Source organism: Herpailurus yagouaroundi, unplaced genomic scaffold (assembly GCF_014898765.1).
Source record: "Herpailurus yagouaroundi ecotype Mexico unplaced genomic scaffold, PumYag 203, whole genome shotgun sequence".
NCBI classification, from domain to species: Eukaryota; Metazoa; Chordata; class Mammalia; order Carnivora; family Felidae; genus Herpailurus; species Herpailurus yagouaroundi.
This window is the reverse complement of record NW_024412434.1, coordinates 23,751,801-23,771,277: the sequence shown is the minus strand read 5'-3', so window position 1 is coordinate 23,771,277 and position 19,477 is coordinate 23,751,801. Positions and strand designations below refer to the sequence as shown.

Genomic DNA, 19,477 nt, shown 5'->3' with positions numbered 1-19,477 from the left:
CACACACACACACACACACACACACACACACACACACACACACACACTATATGAAAAAGAAAAGAAAGTATCAAGAGTATTCCAAAGCTCCCTTTATGATTGGTACTGGGTTTAAATTATAAATAATTTTTGTTAGCCATTGTATTCTACTTTAATTTATTCCATTTATTTACATTTTCTGAGGAATATATTTCAGGATGATTTTTAGATATGTTTCCTATTCCTTTCAAACACTGATATAAAAGGTAGGTTTAGAAAGGGTATTGAAGGAATGACTAGACAAATTTAACACATTAGCTAGTTTAAGGAAAGTGTTACTCATCAAGGAGTCAAAAGTTGGACTTTTTATTAATAAATAACAAAACTGGGAAATACCTACTAATCTTGGAGGCAAACTTTTTTCTCATGCCCAGAAGCAAACAGTCGAGCACACACAGGCAGCTGTTGAATAACGGTAGTTCCGCAGCCGTCTTCCCACAACGTCCATGAGGGGGAACCCTAGATCTCTTTAGTGACACCACACTGCCAAAGGGCAGCTACGATGAGGGGTTAGTCCATTTTCCTCACGAATATGCCCCAAAACTGATCATTTCAAGTACACGAAAAGCACTTGATACTGACCGATTGATACAGAAAATAACATTTTCTTAGAAAACTCAATGTACTGTAATTTTAATATAACTTCAAATGACATGAATATCTTACATCACCTTGAAAGCGAAAGGAAATGGGTTTTACTTTTCAATTTCAAAACAAGTTTGCTGTACATACTCACACTATAAAGGTCTCTTGTTTCTTCTTTCATTTTAGGGATCTCCAGAAGTAGAGCCCAGACTTCACCTCTGAGCTGGAGTGGGATTCCTTTGTAAATTCTCCTATGAAACTTATTAAAAGAAACATAAATTGAAGGTTACAAATGACCAAATCTTAGACTGATCCCTCAAATCAAACTAATTAATATCTGTCAGTCCTTTGTTTTCAAAGTATCCATGACAAATGATACATTTTGACATGGCACACTTGGATCCTATCATCTCTCCTCTTTTGACAGTGATGGAGACATACACAGAAAGAAGTCACAAGTAAGAAGGTGGTAATATGACTAGTACATTTCAGTATTTTCATACCATTACAAAGGCACCCCTCATACAAAATGAAAGCATAATCAGTGCTCTTTTTTAAGGTGTGAACATGATTTACACATTCCCTGTTGATATAATTAACTAGTTATGTACTTTCTTCCTTTTCCCCCGTTTGTCTAAAAGGCTCCAAATAACAAAAAGGTCGCCTTGTCCCAGAAGTGTTTTCATGGCGTGTAAATACTGGAACCCCTAATGTCTTTTCCTGCAGCAACCCCTCTCTGGGGCTCTCCAGAATGTGTCAACACAACATATCCTGTTATCCTCGGCTAACTCCACCCTCAATCTTCAGTTCTCTCCCTGACTCCTGGCCTCCCTGTGTCTCCCCTCCAACCCACCACCCCCCCTCCCTGTCTCTCCCTTTTCCCTCTCCTCTTTTCAATTTTGGTAGTTCTTCAGGAATACCTTGCCATCACCTTTGAACGAAATGAAGAATAAATCATCAGCTTCATCAACTCTTTGGGTCCTTGTACACTTCTATCACTCTACGAATCTTAAGACTGTATACACTTCTCCATCTTCTTGAGATTGTCTCTTTTTTTTCCTCAAGGCTAATTATTCAAAATAACATACAAATCTATTGTGGTCATTACAAAGTTGTGCATAATAAAACCTGAAACTTTAAAGTAAATGTCCAAACAAGGAAATGATTAAACAAATTGTGGCAGAAATCTTAAGGAGTAAGGTAAGAATAGGTACATAATTACCTTTACGACCAAAATAATCTATGTTAATAGTATGGCTAAGAAAATAAGATGTAAGTTGTAATTGAAATGCTGACAAGTTATGAACTAATAAGCAGAGTTTCTACTACAGAGTTACTACTACATACTACCTAGTTTTGGGAAACTAATGCTTTAGTAACAAAGTCATGATGTAGCTTTATGAAACCGATTGCATGGTTTAAAATGAGTAACACTGTAGAACTTTTATTGTGAAACAGAGAATGTTATGAAGTTGATTCATTAGGCAAATTCCGTATGTAATTTCAGCTTTGTTCTCCTGGTATGAACACACTATGCCTCAAATGTGAAATTTCAGCAGATAGTGACTAGAATCATCCATGTGTTAACTCACACAGTCACTCTAACTGCAAGAATATATATAGGGAAAGATTTTGTGAAAACTAGACTCTGCTACTTGGAGCTTTCCCAGGTACTGAACACTAACCACCATTAATTGTAAACTGGGTGTGGTTTAAAAAAACAGTGAATTTAAGATTTACTTTCCTAGGGGCGCCTGGGTGGCGCAGTCGGTTAAGCGTCCGACTTCAGCCAGGTCACGATCTCGCGGTCCGTGAGTTCGAGCCCCGCGTCAGGCTCTGGGCTGATGGCTCGGAGCCTGGAGCCTGTTTCTGATTCTGTGTCTCCGTCTCTCTCTGCCCCTCCCCCATTCATGCTCTGTCTCTCTCTGTCCCAAAAATAATAAACGTTAAAAAAAAAATTTATAAAAAAGATTTACTTTCCTAAAGAAAGTGTGCCATCTACATTCATTCCAAAGCTGTAATACGTATTATTACACTTTTTAAAGGAGTACCACCCACTAAAAGTATTTTCAAATTATCTGCTACATTTGTAAAGATGCTGTACTGTAAGCATCAGGTATGAATATCAGAAGGTGTGGAAATTACTGCAAATGTGAAAAGGAAAATTTCAATAGTCAAGTGGAAGATGATGGCAGGTAAACAGTAACTTCGGTGGACTCGAATCTCCATTAGGCTGATGTTTTCAATGAATAAAAAAATAAGTGTTCCGACATGTATTTCTCAAACTATATGACCTGAAAAGACTTTAGACATTATTTTACTGTTTTCATTCAATTCTGTATTCAACACCTATATATAAATGTCCATTTTTCATCTTACAGTAAATCTAAAATTAAAACAAAAAAAGACAGCTTTATTTCTTCCTTTCAAGACAGATGGCTTTTCTCTCTTACTGTACTGATCAGATTCTCCAGTATAATGCTAAACAGCAAGGGATGAGAGTAAATATCATGTCTTGTTACTGATCTTGGGGAAAAAAAATTTACTCTTTCACCATGACAGTCCGATGCCAGTGACAGTTTTGTAGACACCCTTGATCGTGTCAGAGAAGTTTCCTTGCATTTTGACTTAACTGAGAGTTTTTATCAGGAATGGATGTTTGATTTGTTAAATACCTTTTCTACACCTATTCAGATGAAGTGTTTTTTCTTTTTTTTTTTAGTTTTTTAATATATGTTGAATTACTTGAACTGATGTTCAGATGCTAAACTAACTTTGTATTCCTCAGATAAACCCCATTTGGTCATGATTTGATGTGCTAAAAAAAAAAAAATCAAGGGATGATTATATGAAGAAGAAATAAGAGAGAAACTTCAGGTTAGGAAGAAAAAATTAATGATCCCAATGCTACTCCAGAATTAAAAATAAAAATGAGGCACAACTTTTACTGAGCATTTACTATGTCCAGGAAACTATTTTAAGTTATTTATAGATGTGTCTCCCATTTAATCACATCAACAACTGTTATTATCCCAATTTTCTAGGTGGTGATAGTGAATCACAAAGAAGATAAATAATATGCCTAAGACACACACAAGATATCACCATCTTTTAGCAAAAGATAATGATTTTACATTTTATAAAAAACAAAGACCATCCTTCCAAGACCACAATGCATGTAGCTAGTAGCCACCGTTCCGCTCAAGTGAATTTACTAAGATACATGGATTAGAAAATATTAAAGAAATCCAAGAGCAGAAAGCATTAAAATGATGATAGTGAAACTGTACTTAAAAGGTAAGCATAACATACAGAGTTCTCACCTCACCATGTCATACACCTGAAACTAACCTAACATTGTAGGTCAACTACACTTCAATTAAAAAGCTCAAAAGAAATATAAAAAGGGATGCATCTGGAATTCAAGCTTTAGGAGGTAATGAAATAAAGCATGTAAACAAAGTCACATATATCAGGAAAAATTACATTATGAGACCCTAAAATAAATAAACTGTGCTTATTGTTTTTCAAATACTTGCAGTGTTACATCACAGACTGACATTATGGCAACATATTTTTTTCATCACAAATTTTCAACTATCATAGAAATTTTGGAAATTTTGTAAAACAAAGTAGGAATTATATCAAGTACAACAGTTACTAATAAAATTTGCTTCTTCTCCAGAACGGTAGCCCAGTTTACATTTGTTGAGAATCTTTTAACTGGCAAAGTAGTATCTCGTACTGGCTCTAACAGTCTGTAAAGGAGGCAGAGCAAGTGCATCTCCCCTTTAAATGCTGGGAGACCAGGGCCCAGAGAAATGGGTGCTGAGGTCAAAGAACTTCATCTTCTTACTCCTACTTCAGGCCACTTCTGCCAAATCACACTGCCTCGTAAGAGATCACAGCTTTCAATTAAGTAGTAGACTTCAGCACAAGGTGATAGCTGTGTGTTCCAATTCATAAATGAGTATCATTCATTCTAAAAAGAAACTCTGTAGTGACTGCCTGCTTTGTGGCCAACACTCACTAGGTACTATGGCTATGAACATGAAAAAGTTCCTCGGAACTCAGTGTGTAGCAGTGAAAATAATTATGTAAACAGATAATTATAGCATCAGCTGGCACTCCTTTATTATCAAATAAAGTCACATCTAGTACTTGCTACAGAGCTGTCACACCCTGATGGGAGATGTTGTGACAGACACAGACTCAGAGGGGGCCAGAGGTGGGAAAAGGAGAATGGTAGGCATGCAGGGGTGGTTAGTCCTCATGTCAAAGGGAAAACCAGAAAAAGTTTAGGAATAAAGGTGTTGAGGTGAGGGCAGTGAATCTGCTGTGGTGGTCACTTCTTATCAGTCCTGCAACAGTGGCTCTCATCTTGAGACTGTATCAGAGATACCGTAACGGAGGAAGGGAGGCATGAAGTGTACATGACAGAGTTAGGGAAGATCAATACTGAAGGACACACAGAGATGTGCCAGGAAGGGGAAATGTGGGTGGAGATGACGGGGAGGAATATAATCAATCAAATAACAATAACAACTTTAATAATAAAAGTTACGCTACCATTTTCAGATTATTTATTAGGAGGCAGCATATGTGTTTCTATATCAATTTATTTCTTGCAATATTATCACGTTCTTAAAGAGGGAGATACTATTATCATCCCCGTTTCATGGATGAGAAAATTAAGGTGCAGAAAAGTAAAGTAGCTAACTCTAAGTCCTAAAACTAATAAACTAATCAACTGAAGAACTGAAATTCAGTTAGTCCGACTTCAGAAACCACAGTTTTAACAACCACGATTTAGAATGTCTATATGTTGGATTTAAACAACATTTTAATATTCCAATTTGAAAAGTACTACCTTTAAAATTCTGTTAGAAATGTATTTAATGGATATGATACATCAAACCTTAAAGAAAAAATAAAGTAAGGTTCCCTGAAATCTACTTTTGTTTCCAGTATCTTTGTTTCCTTGTCAACACAATCAAGTAGGCTATTTCAGTCACACAAATCCTTTTAAAAATCCATCAACTGAAAAACAACCCATCAACTGACTTAACATGTTCAATACTTCTTTCTAACCTTAGTGGTTTGAAAATAGTGATGAATGTGCCAATCCACCTCATCATGGCGGCCAGTGAGTCAACTTTTCAGCCCACCAAATACGGCTCAGTTTGGGGGACGTGCAAAACTGCAAGTGTATACCATGAAACCGAAGCTCACTCTGCTGGTCTCTTTACTGCCTCTCCATTTTCTTTCAGCTTCCCTGCTCCATTAGCTCCTTCATCTCTGCCTCCAGAGAGGCAGGAGTCCCTCAAGTCCGGATCTAAAAAAGTTATTTGTTTTTCTTTTAAGTTTATTCATTGATTCTGAGAGGGACAGAGGGAGGGGTAGATAGAGGGAGAGAGAGAATCCGAAGCAGGCTCTGTGCTGTCAGTGCAGCGCGATCCGTGGTATCACGACCTGAGCTGAAATCAAGAGTCAAACGCTTACACGACTGAGTCACCCAGGAGCCCCTGGATCTAAAACAGCTTTAAACCATACACAAGGCCCTACTGCATCTTATAACTGTGTTCTACTTCCTCTGACCTTTCGCTGACAAACACCAATAGGGAAAGCCAACATAGAAGATGATACAACGAATGAACCGTTGAGTCTGGACGTGGGATCTCCTGCTTGCGACTAACAAGCTGTGTGACCTTGAGGAATTGATTTATAAACTTTGTGCCTCCATTTTCCCATTGTAAAATAAAATGCTAATGTAAGGTCCATTCAGTTATTTGACTTTAAAAAAATAACAAGTGTATCTTTCGTAGGTACTCAGCTGTGACACAACTTAGACACAATTACATCACAACTGATTACATCGTAATGTCTCCACTTAACAGAGATAACTTTGGGGCACCTGGGTAGCTCAGTCGGCGTCCGACTCTTGATACGGGCTCACGTCTGATCTTGCGGTTGTGGGATTGAGCCCCACGTCAGACTCCCCGCTCAGCTTGGGATTCTCTCTCTCTCTCACTCTGTCCCTCCCCTGCTCATGCTCACTTGCTGTCTCTCAAAATAAATAAACTTAAAAAAAAAAAAAAAAAAAAACAGAGATAACTGCATTTAGTAGACTATATTTTTAAAACCCAACACTACTTAACACTGGCGCAGTGAAAACGGAGAGACAGTGTTCACGGTGAGAACACGCAAGCAACACAAACAACCTGAATGGAAAGTCTTCCATTAAAGCTTGGATTCTTAACAACTCCATCCAATATTCTCTATCACAGCTGTATTTTTACTTCAAGATATTTTTAGAAATTTCTTCATGTTACCATTACATAAGTAAGGAATCTGTGGAGAGAAAACGTATACCTCCTCTTGGAAGAGAAGAAAAATACGTGTTTTTGTTTTTTGTTTTTGTTTTTTTGCCTCAGTACAATTTAAAACTAGGTATGAACTGAAAGCAGCGATTCTTTTAGAAGGTACATTTTGTTTCACATCAAATTGGACCATATATATCATCAAATAATTCCAGCATTATAGCTGTGGGAAAGGGCTTTAAAATTACACATCAAAGAAAACAGTTCTGTTAAAATCTCTCTTCCTGGGAACTACATTAGCCAGAGTTGCTGTCAGAATAATAGCCTAGTAGAATTGCTTATTTTTACACAGGCTTACATACTTTCATAGATATATGTATACTAAAGAAGAACATTAAGCCGTATAATTCTACAAATACTTTGCTGGACTGAATGGGAGATGAAAGGTAGGTGCCGTGCGTCAACATTTACCCTGTCATCACCACTTGAGCAATCTTTCCACAAGGACATGAGGTAAAGTAGGTGCCAACTTTGGGCCAGTACGGGCGACAGCATGATAAGGAACAAGGGCACAGATGTTATACCTCACATTCTATTCTAAACTGATTCCTCTCAGAAAACATCTTTGAGTTCCAACCTAATACTAAAGCAACAGTTAATAAAATCGACAATCCCAAAATGAACTTACACCTGATGAAAATAAAATAATAAAAGAGTCTAAGAGACTTTAAATAAGGGTATTTAGGATGCTCAAAAAGAAAAGGGACATTAGTCCTGTGAGATGCCCTATGACAAAAAGATTTCCACCATCTAATAAGTTTCACTCAATTTAAGGTCCCTCAAGGTGTGGTCCCCCTACCACAAGTTATAATAAAGACTCTGAGGAGTCCTGTAATAAAGGACTTAACTTTGCTTAACTTTGGCTCGTTCTGATATTCCCAACTTTATTTAACCAGAGAGCCCTTTTCTCATTAAAAAACCAGAAAGCCCTTTTCTCTACCACCATGAATTTCACAGCTTCCCAATGTATAAAGACTTTTGTGAGGAGACTGGGGGTGATACTAAATAGATGTGTGTGTTGCTTTAATTGGTTTAAAACTTAGCACCAACCGTACAGGGCAAAAAGATTTAAGGGGAGATTTGCTAGAAGCTTTTGAAAAGGAGATTGCTCCTGCTTCAGGGAAAGCTTTGAGAGGCCAGCCCTCTTCCTGACCAGTGTGACATGTAGATATGAAGCCTGGAACTACTGCAATGATTTTGATCACACAGGGGAGCCAACTTCAAGATAAAGATGACAGTGCAGAAGTCAGAGAAGAGAGAGGGAAAGAAACTAAGTCATAGGCAACACAATGGAGAGTCTGAAGCAAATCACTCCTGAAACCATCCTACCTCTACACTGTCCAGTACATTCTCTTAACTAGACATTCTGTTACAACATAAATACTCCTAATTTACTAAATTAAGTTATAGTGAAATTTTTAACAAGAATATGAATACTCCTATCATTTAAGAAAAGCTTTTATTAGGAAAATCCACATTCAATTTGTACAGTATCAGATAGAAATCACATTATTTTAATTACCTTTTCAGTGTTCTTATATTTTTCCCATCCTTTTAGCATTTTCAACCACTTAGTCGTTCTTTCAATTTCCAGTTGTTTTTGCTAAAACAAAATTGAAATTCAATGTTACTGTTTAAGGCTTCTGTAATTACAAATTACCAAAAACATTACAAAATAAAAAAAAATGCTGTTTAACAACGACAAAAACTACTAAAAAAGTTAAACTCTTAGATAGCAAATATACTTTCTAATTCTAAGAAGTGAGATAATTGATTATAGTTGTAAGCAATAGTATTCCATAGCTAAAGACAGGTAAAGAGAAAGGAATTGTTTAAATTTTCCAATGCTTTTAAATTCATTGCTGAAAAGACTATGTATTCTACAAAACTAAACCAAAAGGACATTTTTAGTGACTTTGCAATATGTTTTATGCAGCCACAACAACAACTACAACAAAAAGACCTTCAAAATTCAATTCTCCTCTGTTACATTTTACTGAATTCTAACTAATGTTTTCAGTGACCAAGATGATTCTTTAAAGGAGAACCGGGTATTTATGTGTGGAGAGATTAACATATAACTAGCAATATGCTAGTGAAAAATTTGTCCAAAAGTAAGTAAAGTTGCTCCCCTGAAGATCAGCGTCTGCTCGGGGCAACTGTCATGGACATGGGCGAGTGCCGTGACTTGTGTGACAACATAAGGTCAGAAAAGGTGACAGCAAGGTCACAATGGAAGGGGCAGTCAAATCCACCTAGGGATGTTAAAGAAGATAAGCCCTAAATGAAGCACTGAAACATTATTAGGATTTTTATCAAGCACAACGTGGGAATGAATATTCTAAGAAGCATGGATAGATGCAGCTCTGAGGTAATTCGGCCCCTGGTGCCTGACAGTAGTTCTAAAGAGCTAAAGAAAGAAGCATCAGGGGATGAGGCTGAAAACGTAGGCAGGGGTCTTAGATGTCACACCAAATTGGGATTTGGAGCAAAGCTGGGGGATGGGGAGGGTGGTACAGAAAATGCTTCTTCCTTCCTTCTTTGGTCTCCAGGAGAAGGGACGTTTCTTCCTAATTATTTGGGCCTGTTGTCCAACCTCTTATCAGCTCCTAAGGTGGTAAAGTGACTTACCTGATTAGTAAATTTAGACAAAGAACTAGGCATGTACAGCTCACCCGTCCCTCTTCTTCAGAAGCCCGACACAATTGTGGAAGGCGCTTTTGTACCCCATCCTTTCAGACAGAGGAAAATACCCTCCTCAGCCAAAAAGTCTGTGGGGACCTCTTTGTGTAACCGGGTCAGACCGTCTCCTGCCGGGCTTCAGAGTCAGGGAGCCCACTGCTGCTGCGCACCTAACGCACATTCTCCCCTAACGACTCCGCACCCCATGAAGGCAGACGTGTTTGCAGTCTCCCCAGTCCCCAGAACAGTGCCGGACACAGAGTAGGTCCCAAACTATTTCATTCTCACGAAAGGAATCCAAAGTAATCCTTTCTGGTGAGTGAGCTGAGATTCCGCCATTTTGTCAATTCTCCTCAATCCCCACGTTTTCTTTTCTGGAGGCCTCCGCCAGTGTCATAGGTGGATGAAGCAAAAGCAAAGGAAAGGAAAGCCCATACGGGAAAGAAAACGGTTCCGAAGAGATACTTTATGCTCCAAACGGTAAGCTTATGACAACCCTGTGAGGCAAGTATAATCGTCCCTGTTTTACATGAGGAAACAGAAGTACAGGGGGTTAAAGGACTTTCAAATTCCCCCATCTTAGGGGCGCCTGGGTGGCGCAGTCGGTTAAGCGTCCGACTTCAGCCAGGTCACGATCTCGCGGTCCGTGAGTTCGAGCCCCGCGTCGGGCTCTGGGCTGATGGCTCAGAGCCTGGAGCCTGCTTCCGATTCTGTGTCTCCCTCTCTCTTTGCCCCTCCCCCGTTCATGCTCTGTCTCTCTCTGTCCCAAAAAAATAAATAAACGTTAAAAAAAAAATTAAAAACAAACAAACAAACAAACAAAAAAAAACCCACAAATTCCCCCATCTGGTAAAGTCAAGTTTGAAGAGAGGTCCAAAGCCGGGCAGCTTGGCTTCAGGACCTACACGCTTAGCCACCACATCTATGTCTCTTGCTTCCCACGTGTCCTCGGTTCAGGTAATTATAGTTTAGATGAAAGCAATGGCTCTTACTGACGGTCTTCAGTGCAGTCTCACAGGCAGATGGCATATGCCCACCATCAATATTTTTAGATTTAAAAGAAGCATAAAATCCCAAAGAAAATCCTGATTTTGGGAAATGATTCTCAATTTCTAAAAACGCAAATATTTTTAGAGAATTTTATTTTTAGGCATATTTTTAAAACCCTTTAATTACTTAACTCTTACTAGAAATTGTGATGGGTTGTTCATAATAAAAGATGATCACTCGTGAGCAAAACGTACTGTTATAATTCCCATTTTTCAGAAGACTGAGCATATTCCTCATTATATTATTAGTGATAAAATGTTACAGATGGTTCCAGAAATATGTTTAATTTGAAAGCTCAGTGGGGCACTGAAATCTAATTAATGTTTCTGCTAAATGTGACTTTAGAGAAGGCCAAGCTGTGAAAAATTAAGATTGATCAAAGTTTAGTATTTTTTTGTTCTTCGGCACTTCCTCCCCTGACTTCTTCAAACACAACCCCTTTCTCCGCCAACAGGAAAACGCCAAATAATTCAAGCCAACCCTAGAGTATAATAACATACACTTTGCCAGGAACAACCCTGCTGAGACCTAGCAGGTCTCTTGCTATGTTTCATTTTTATGACTATGAATTATCAATGAATCACTTTAAGAAGTAGTTATTCTTTTTTTAAGGCATACCTTGTATTCTCATATTTATCATATATGTAATTTTAAATGCTACACACTAACACGGAAGGACAAAACACACAAACACAATTTTAAAAACCATTAAGTATGCTTTTCTTTCCCCTACAGGGGGGAAAAAAAGACACACCTTGGGAAAAGCTCCCATGCTGCAGGATTTAAAAATTATGTATTAGTAGTTGCATCTCGTTTAAATGTTAACTCCGTGATGCCATCAATTCAGCTACACCTGAGCTGAACGCAGTGAATGTCTTCCCCCCACTCATGAATCTACAACTCGTGGATAAAATATACTCTATCGCCAAACATGCTACAACTAACTATTCCAGAACTTATTCTGAAATAAGAAGTAACTGAAACCACAGGTGACAGATGGGAACCTGAATGCGCCAGAAAAACAGGCTAGCGAACACCATCTTGTCGTGGACTCAGTAACACCAAGACAAACTAGACAGAATGTAACATCAAGTGAGAATCTCGACCTAGAAGCTCAGCAGATACTCAATCTCAACATATCCCAAACTAGTCCCTGACCATGCTATTCCCCTTCTCTTCTCCAACATGAATCCACAGCATCACTACCTACTAAGCCTATCAAACTAAAACCGTTCCCTTCCTTCCCACTCCCCAATCCACGTTCTGCCGGTCCATCCATGTCTCTTGCTTCCGTCATGTCTCCTGTCCTGGTTCAGCAATCCTAACTCCTAGATGAAGGCACTAACTCCTCACTGGTAGCTGGGGTGGTCTTCAACTCCACCTCCACCGCTACCACATCTTTTTAAATGCATCACAGTTAAAAACCCCTCAATGGCTACCCACTATCTACAAATAAAGTTCAAACTTCTACATGGATGGCTCTTCACCACATGGCCCCGTTCACCTTCCAGTTTCACTCCCTGCTACTTGTATGATCTGGCCACTCTGGACTATTCGTCATTCCCAGCACATAAGAGATTTTCATGACTCTTTAAGCAAAGTTTGCTATTTGTCTGCCTATGATGCTCTTCCCCAACATCATCTGGTAAAATATATCCGTTCAGTTAAATGTCAAAGGTCTGGAACCTTTCTCAAATGCCTTCATGGTCCAAGCAAAATTAACTGTTTCCTCAGCATTTTATGGCATGGACTGAGGACCCGGCTGGCCTGGGTTTAAATTTGAATTTTGCCCCTTCCTACCTGTTTCATTTGGGGCAAGTTTCTTAATCTCTCTGCATCTTAGTTGTCTTGTCTACAAAGTAAGAATTATTAGGATTACTATAATACCAAACAGCTGTGTTTTAGTTGCCCTAAATGGCCAAATCATATCATTATTATTATTATTACCATAGAAACTCCTTGACAATAGGAACCGTATCATATATTCCTGTTCTAATTTCAACACCTAAAAGAGGGGTTGTTATATTTAAAGAGTTAAATATTTTTAAGTTAAACACAATTTATATACAGAAAAATGAGTGAACAGCACTGTGAAACAATTAATAGCATTCTACCAGAGGTAGAGGGGTATGAAAGAGAAAACATATGAATGGATGAACCAAGATCATAAATACTTTTGGAAGTACTTCAATCATTGTAATACAGAAATAACCAGAAATAAATTATAATAGTATCTCTTACATAATGGTAAGAATGGTTATCATCCCATCATGTTGGCAACACCTTTCAAAGTATCGCCAAAAGGCAGAACTACTGATATTAGAAGTCTACACAAAATTGCTACCAGAAGCTCTGCTGACTTCATACACAGACATCGGACTTCTCCCAACTTTTGTTCTGAAATATTTTGAGCACACAAAAAGTTAGAACACTGCACCATGTATTTATACAGCTCACCCTTAAATGATATATGGGTTTGAACTGTGCGAGTCCACTTATATGTGGATTTTTTTCTGATAAAGCATAGTACTCTAAATGTATTTTCTCTTTCTTACAATTTTCTTAACATCATTTTCTTTTCTCCAGCTTACTTCATTGTAAGAATACAGTATCTAATACATATAGCATTCAAAATATATTAATTGACTGTTCACGCTATCTGTAAGGCTTTTAGTCAATAGCAGGCTATTAGTAATTAAGATTAGGGGAACTCAAAAGTTCTATGTGGATTTTCGACTGCACGAGGGGTCAGCACCCCTGCCCCCACTGTATGGTCAATGGTCAACTATAGTCTGTGTGGTAGGCTTTGAGGGAGTGTGGACATCCTGTTCCTTCACAATTCTATCCAGTGACCTTATTACCCTCAAATAATCCCTGTCTGAACAGATTCTGATTCTGGTGGTTCTACAATGATGTGGTGGGTTTTTTTTCTAGGACTCCTTCTATATTATTGACACTTTTCTATTTAAAAATCTTTCTCTTCTATCCCCTCTTCCCTTTGAAATAACACTATGGTATAAAGAACTATTTTTTTTTTCAAATGTTTATATATTTGAGAGAGAGAACAAGAGTGTGGGGGAGGCACAGAGAGAGAGAGAGAGAGAGAGAGAGAGAGAGAGAGAGAGAATCCCAAGCAGGCTCTACACTGTCAGGGTAGAACCTGATATGGGGCTCAAACTCATGAACTGTGAGGTCATGACCTGAGCCGAATATGGAGTCAGAGGTTTAACTGACTAAGACACTCAGGCACCCCAAAGAAATATTTTATTCTATGTGTTATAATCCACTCTCATCATTATTCTTTTGAAGCTCAAACTGTCCCAAATTTGGCAGGACTGCCTCTTAAGTGGTTGGAGATCTGCCCCTTCAAATGGATCCTTGAGACATGCCCTATCTGGCACAAGATAATCAGGTTCACTTTACTGTATATGTATACTTTTTCTACCCCAAACCTAGATCAGCCACTTTTTTAAGAAACAGTGGTTCTTTTTAATGGGGAATGGTTTTCAAAAGCTAAAAATCGGGTACTAGGTGAGCTCAACGTTGTAACTGCTAAAATCATATAGGAGACCCTAGTATAAGAAAATTATATTCCCCTGAGAACTTCAAAACAACATCTATCCAAAGGAAAATAATGCCGAGATCTTTAAGTCTACTACCAGCTCTCTATTACCTCACTATGAAAACCAACCATGTTGTGCACTTTTCTTCCCATGAGCTGTTTTCAGAAAAGGACTAAACCTTTCATTTGAAGTTTGCAATCTGATGCCCAGTTGTCTTAAGGTGATTAACATGATTAATAATCCTGACAGTAATGGCCCTACATATATATAATCATGGACAGATATTAAATGGACTTCTCTTCTAGAATAAGAAATCTTGGAACTCTACTGAAGTTCAAATCTTCAGATGCTTTTCTGTCTCTCCTATTTGAGTATTGGAATGGGTGACTGAGGATAGTGGACTGGAGTCCCACACACCTAGACCTCACCAGCAGAGGTCGGGAGAGGACAAGAAGTACAGGGAGGAAAGAGCCCTGTTTAGACAGAATAATGACACTGAAAAGTCTATTGGTCATGTATTTTGAGTAAGATTTCACACCACATAAAATTAAGATACAGTTTTTAAAGACACGAATAGATTCCAATATTCCATAAGCTATTCAAAATGTTGCATTACATAAAGAAACAGCTGAATTCGTGAAAATTCATAGCTTTACATATCCTTTCCTCCTTATTAAAAACATCAATAAGCTCGAAGAAACAATATAATCCATTATTAAGATTGTTCTCTGCCAAATAAATATAATAAGTGTGATTGTTTATTTGTTTAAATGCCTGTTCAGGGGAATCCAAAGCACTCTGCAAATATCAACACTAATTCTCTTAAGAGAGACTGCCTACTACTACCCCTGTTTTAAGCAGAGAACTGCTTTCTGTACAATAACACATGGGCAAAGCTGGAACTAAAACCATGATTACACGACTATGCATTAGTGTACGAGTCTCCCAAAGGGCAGGAAGTGCACACTTTGAGTGTGTGCTTTGTAAAGATTAACACACACATGCAGAATTCAGCATGGTACTGTTTCCACTGAGGTTGTTCGATGAAGCCATATGTGCACTATTGTTTAGTAGTTTCCTGGAAACTGCAGGGCTTGGCCATTAGGACTAGGCAGTCACTAAGAATACCTGAACTGAACTGAAACCAGAAAAACTGCGGGAAATTCTGATAAACTAAAAAGGTTACAGTCCCCGACTGCTCGTCTGCATGTGTCTGAAGTTCTCATTCCACGATAAAGAAACCAAAAGTATAAAGGGCAGGTCATACAATACACTTGCCGTTTTATAGAAAACTCATACAAAAGGCAGAAGTGGAATCTCAATGAGCAGCCTCAGTATCCTGCCTCTCGCTTCATAAAAGATTGGCAGATGAATATAAAATTATGTCTTATGTTAAATTATTAAGGTATGCATAGATTTTCTGAGTGACTTCCTATTAAACACTTTAAAGTAAATAACCAATTAATTGTAAGTATAATTGCACTGGGTAGGTCTTTTATTGCATAGGCAAGACTCTGAAAAAATAAAAATGTAAAAACAACCTCCCTCAAGCATGCATCTTCTACTAGTTTCTGTCTTGTATTTCTTCTTTCGTTCGCTGCCACCTTTCTTGAATCATCTATATCACCAGTTCCCAGACTTGTGGACTTTCTGGACCAGAAAATTATAACAAAGAAAAAGAGAGGTGGGGGCCCTGAAGGCAGAAGTCTATACCGAGTTACCAGATTTTATTCTGCCAATTATGGGTATCTTTTGTTAAACGATACCTTCCAATTCTTCTCTCCCTAATTTCTTAAATAAAGGCCACTGTAACATTCAAGTGTTTAAGTCACCGTATTTAGTGTTATAAAGCAGCCATTACATTCATTTGATTATCCATTCAGCCACCACTTGCTCAGCCTAGACTATGTGCAATGCTCTGTATTCTGGGGATACAGGACAAAGTAGATCCCCCGCCCCCCCCCCGCCCCGCCAAATTACATCCTGGAGAGCAAACACACACACACACACACACACACACACACACACAAAAAGAAGTGAGTAACATATTTATAGAATGTGAAATAGTGTTAAGTGTTAAGGAGAAAAATAAAGGAAGGAGGGGGATAATTAGGATGTGGTGGGGGGAGGGAGTTTGCAATTTTAGGTATCATGCCAGGGAAGGTCTTATTCTGAAGGTGAAGGTGACATTGAGTAAATAGGAAAGGAAATGGAATGGGTCCTATAGCTATGGGGACGAAGGGGGGGAAGCACCCCAGGAGAGGAAGCAGCCAAAGAAGGAATATGGCAGGCGCGCTCTGGAACCACGAAGGAGCACAGTGAGTAAAGAAGAGAAGGCACTGAAAATGAAACAAGTGGGGCGCCTGGGTGGCGCAGTCGGTTAAGCGTCCAACTTCAGCCAGGTCATGATCTCGCGGTCCGGGAGTTCGAGCCCCGCGTCAGGCTCTGGGCTGATGGCTCAGAGCCTGGAGCCTGTTTCCGATTCTGTGTCTCCCTCTCTCTCTGCCCCTCCCCCATTCATGCTCTGTCTCTCTCTGTCCCAAAATAAATAAACGTTGAAAATGAAACAAGAGACTTAACGGAAACAAGGTCATAAAGGGCAATGAAGGTCACTCTGAGGACTTATCCTTTTACTGTGGATACAACTGAAAGCCAAAACGATGTTCCAATCAGAGTGTCACAATCTTACGTGACAGGCTCAATCTATCTCTTTCGGTGAACAGAAAGACTGTGGGGAGAGAGGGGTACAACAGCAGAAGCAGGAAGACAGAAAGCTCCAGAAGAGACATTAACAGTGGACAGGGGGGCAAAAGTGGTGATGATAAGTCATCAGATTCTGAATCCATTTTGAAGGCAGAGCTCACAGGATTGCTGACAGACGAAATGTGGGGTATGAACGAAAGTCAAAGATAACTTACAAGTTTAGACTGAACAACTAGAAGAGTAGAGTTCCCATTTACTGACAAGGGGAAGTCTGTTGACAGAATGGATTTAAAGAGAATAACAGAAGCTCCAGTTTGGACATTCATTAGACATCTAAGTGTAGACATTTAAATGAATGTACCAGGGTACACAAGCCTGGGATTTGGGGAGCCAAGTCATCAACACACAGTTGGCATTTAGAGCCAGAGACAAGATGAGATGACCAAGGAAAAAATACGGATAGGAAAGAGAAGTTCAAGGCCTCGCTCTGGGGCGCATCAAAGTACAGAGATCAAGGAGATGAGAAGGTACAAGCAGAGAAACTGAGAAAGAGCAGCCAGTGAGGAAAGAACACGCGGAACGCATGAGGGTTTGAGGGCCAGGAAGAGAGAACGTGTAGGAAGGAGACAGCAGCCTACCGCTTCAAACACACACTGCAGGCAGACCAAGAGTCAGACTGGGAACTGACGGCTGCATCACAGCATAAAGGGAATTAGGGAACTTAATACAGGCCAGAAGGAGGTGGGGATAAGGGGGAAAGCGAAAAATCTGATTGGAATGGATGCAAGAAGGAAATGCAGGAAAGAAATGGAGAAGAAAGAGTAGAGACACCTCTTTCAAGAAGCGTTGCTCTAAGAGCAAAAGAGAATCAGGGCAGTTCTGGAGGTTCTGAGGAGGAAATGGGGCAAAAGAAGATTGGTGGTCTTCAAAAGTATGGCCAACTAATCTTTGACAAAGCAGGAAAGAATATCCAGTGGAAAAAAGTCAGTCCCTTTAACAAATGGTGCTGAGAGAACAGGACAGCAACATGCAGAAGGATGAAACTAGACCACTTTCTTACTCCCAGTCACAAAGATAAACTCAAAATGGATGAAGGACCTGAATGTGAGACAGGAAACCATCAAAACCCTAGAGGAGAAAGCAGGAAAAAACCTCTCTGACCTCAGCCACAGCAATTTCTTACTTGACACATCTCCAAAGGCAAGGGAATTAACAGCAAAAATGAACTATTGAACCCTCATCAAGATAAAAAGCTTCTGCACTGCAAAGGAAACAATCAACAAAACTAAAAGGTAACCGATGGAATGGGAAAAGATATTTGCAAATGACATATCAGATAAAAGGCTAGTATCCAAAATCTATAAAGAGCTCACCAAACTCCACACCCAAAAAACAAATAACCCAGTGAAGAAATGGGCAGAAAACATGAATAGACACTTCTCTAAAGAAGACATCCGGATGGCCAACACGCACATGAAAAGATGCTCAACGTCGCTCATCAGGGAAACACAAATCAAAACCACACTCAGATACCACCTCACGTCAGTCAGAGTGGCCATAATGAACAAATCAGGAGACTATAGATGCTGGCGAGGATGTGGAGAAACAGGAATCCTCTTGCACTGTTGGTGGGAATGCAAACTGGTGCGGCCGCTCTGGAAAACAGTGTGGAGGTTCCTCAAAAAAATTAAAAATAGACCTACCCTATAACCCAGCAATAGCACTGCTAGGAATTTACCCAAGGGATACAGGAGTGCTGATGCATAGGAGCACTTGTACCCCAATGTTGATAGCAGCACTGTCAACAATAGCCAAATTATGGAAAGAGCCTAAATGTCCATCTACTGATGAATGGACAAAGAAATTGTGGTTTATATATACAACGGAATACTACTTGGCAATGAGAAAGAATGAAATCTGGCCATTTGTAGCAACGTGGATGGAAATGGAGAGTATTATGCTAAGTGAAATAAGTCAGGCAGAGAAAGACAGATACCATGTTTTCACTCATATGTGGATCCTGAGAAACTCAAACAGAAGACCATGGGGGAGGGGAAGGGGGGGGGAAGTTACAGAGAGGGAAGGAGGCAAACCATAAGAGACTCTTAAATACTGAGAATAAACTGAGGGTTGCTGAGGGTTGGGGGGAGGGGAAAGTGGGTGATGGGTACTGAGGAGGGCACCTGTTGGGATGAGCACTGGGTGTTGTATGGAAACCAATTTGACAATAAATTTCATATAAAAAAAAAAAGAAAGAAAAAGAAGATTGGTGGTCTTGTTGTTGTTTTCTGAGAGAGATAATACATTTTACATTGATGGGAAACATCAAGCAGAAAGAGAATGAATTCAGGTGGGAGAGGGAAGAAGAGACTGAGTGATGTCCCTGAACAAGCAACAGTGATCAGAGCCCATAAGCATAGGTGAAAACAGGTATGGTTATGGGCGTTTGTGGAAGTTCTCCTCTGATTGCTTCTA

The 19,477-nt window shown here is 39.3% G+C and overlaps 1 protein-coding gene across 7 annotated transcripts in view; it reads right to left on the bottom strand.

Moving 5' to 3' along the window:
- The window catches only part of USP6NL (USP6 N-terminal like), a 247,803-nt gene that overhangs the window by 56,625 nt on the left and 171,701 nt on the right, over nt 1–19,477 (bottom strand). For all 7 annotated transcript variants that reach the window (XR_005783445.1, XM_040451465.1, XM_040451464.1 and 4 more), the window contains 2 exons: nt 8,527–8,607; nt 776–883 (listed from right to left, as the gene is read on the bottom strand). Coding sequence is in view for 6 of the 7 variants with exons in the window: in XM_040451465.1 (XP_040307399.1) it covers nt 776–883; nt 8,527–8,607 (189 nt within the window). In the remaining variant the exon portion in view is untranslated. The remainder of the gene's footprint in view (nt 1–775; nt 884–8,526; nt 8,608–19,477) is intronic.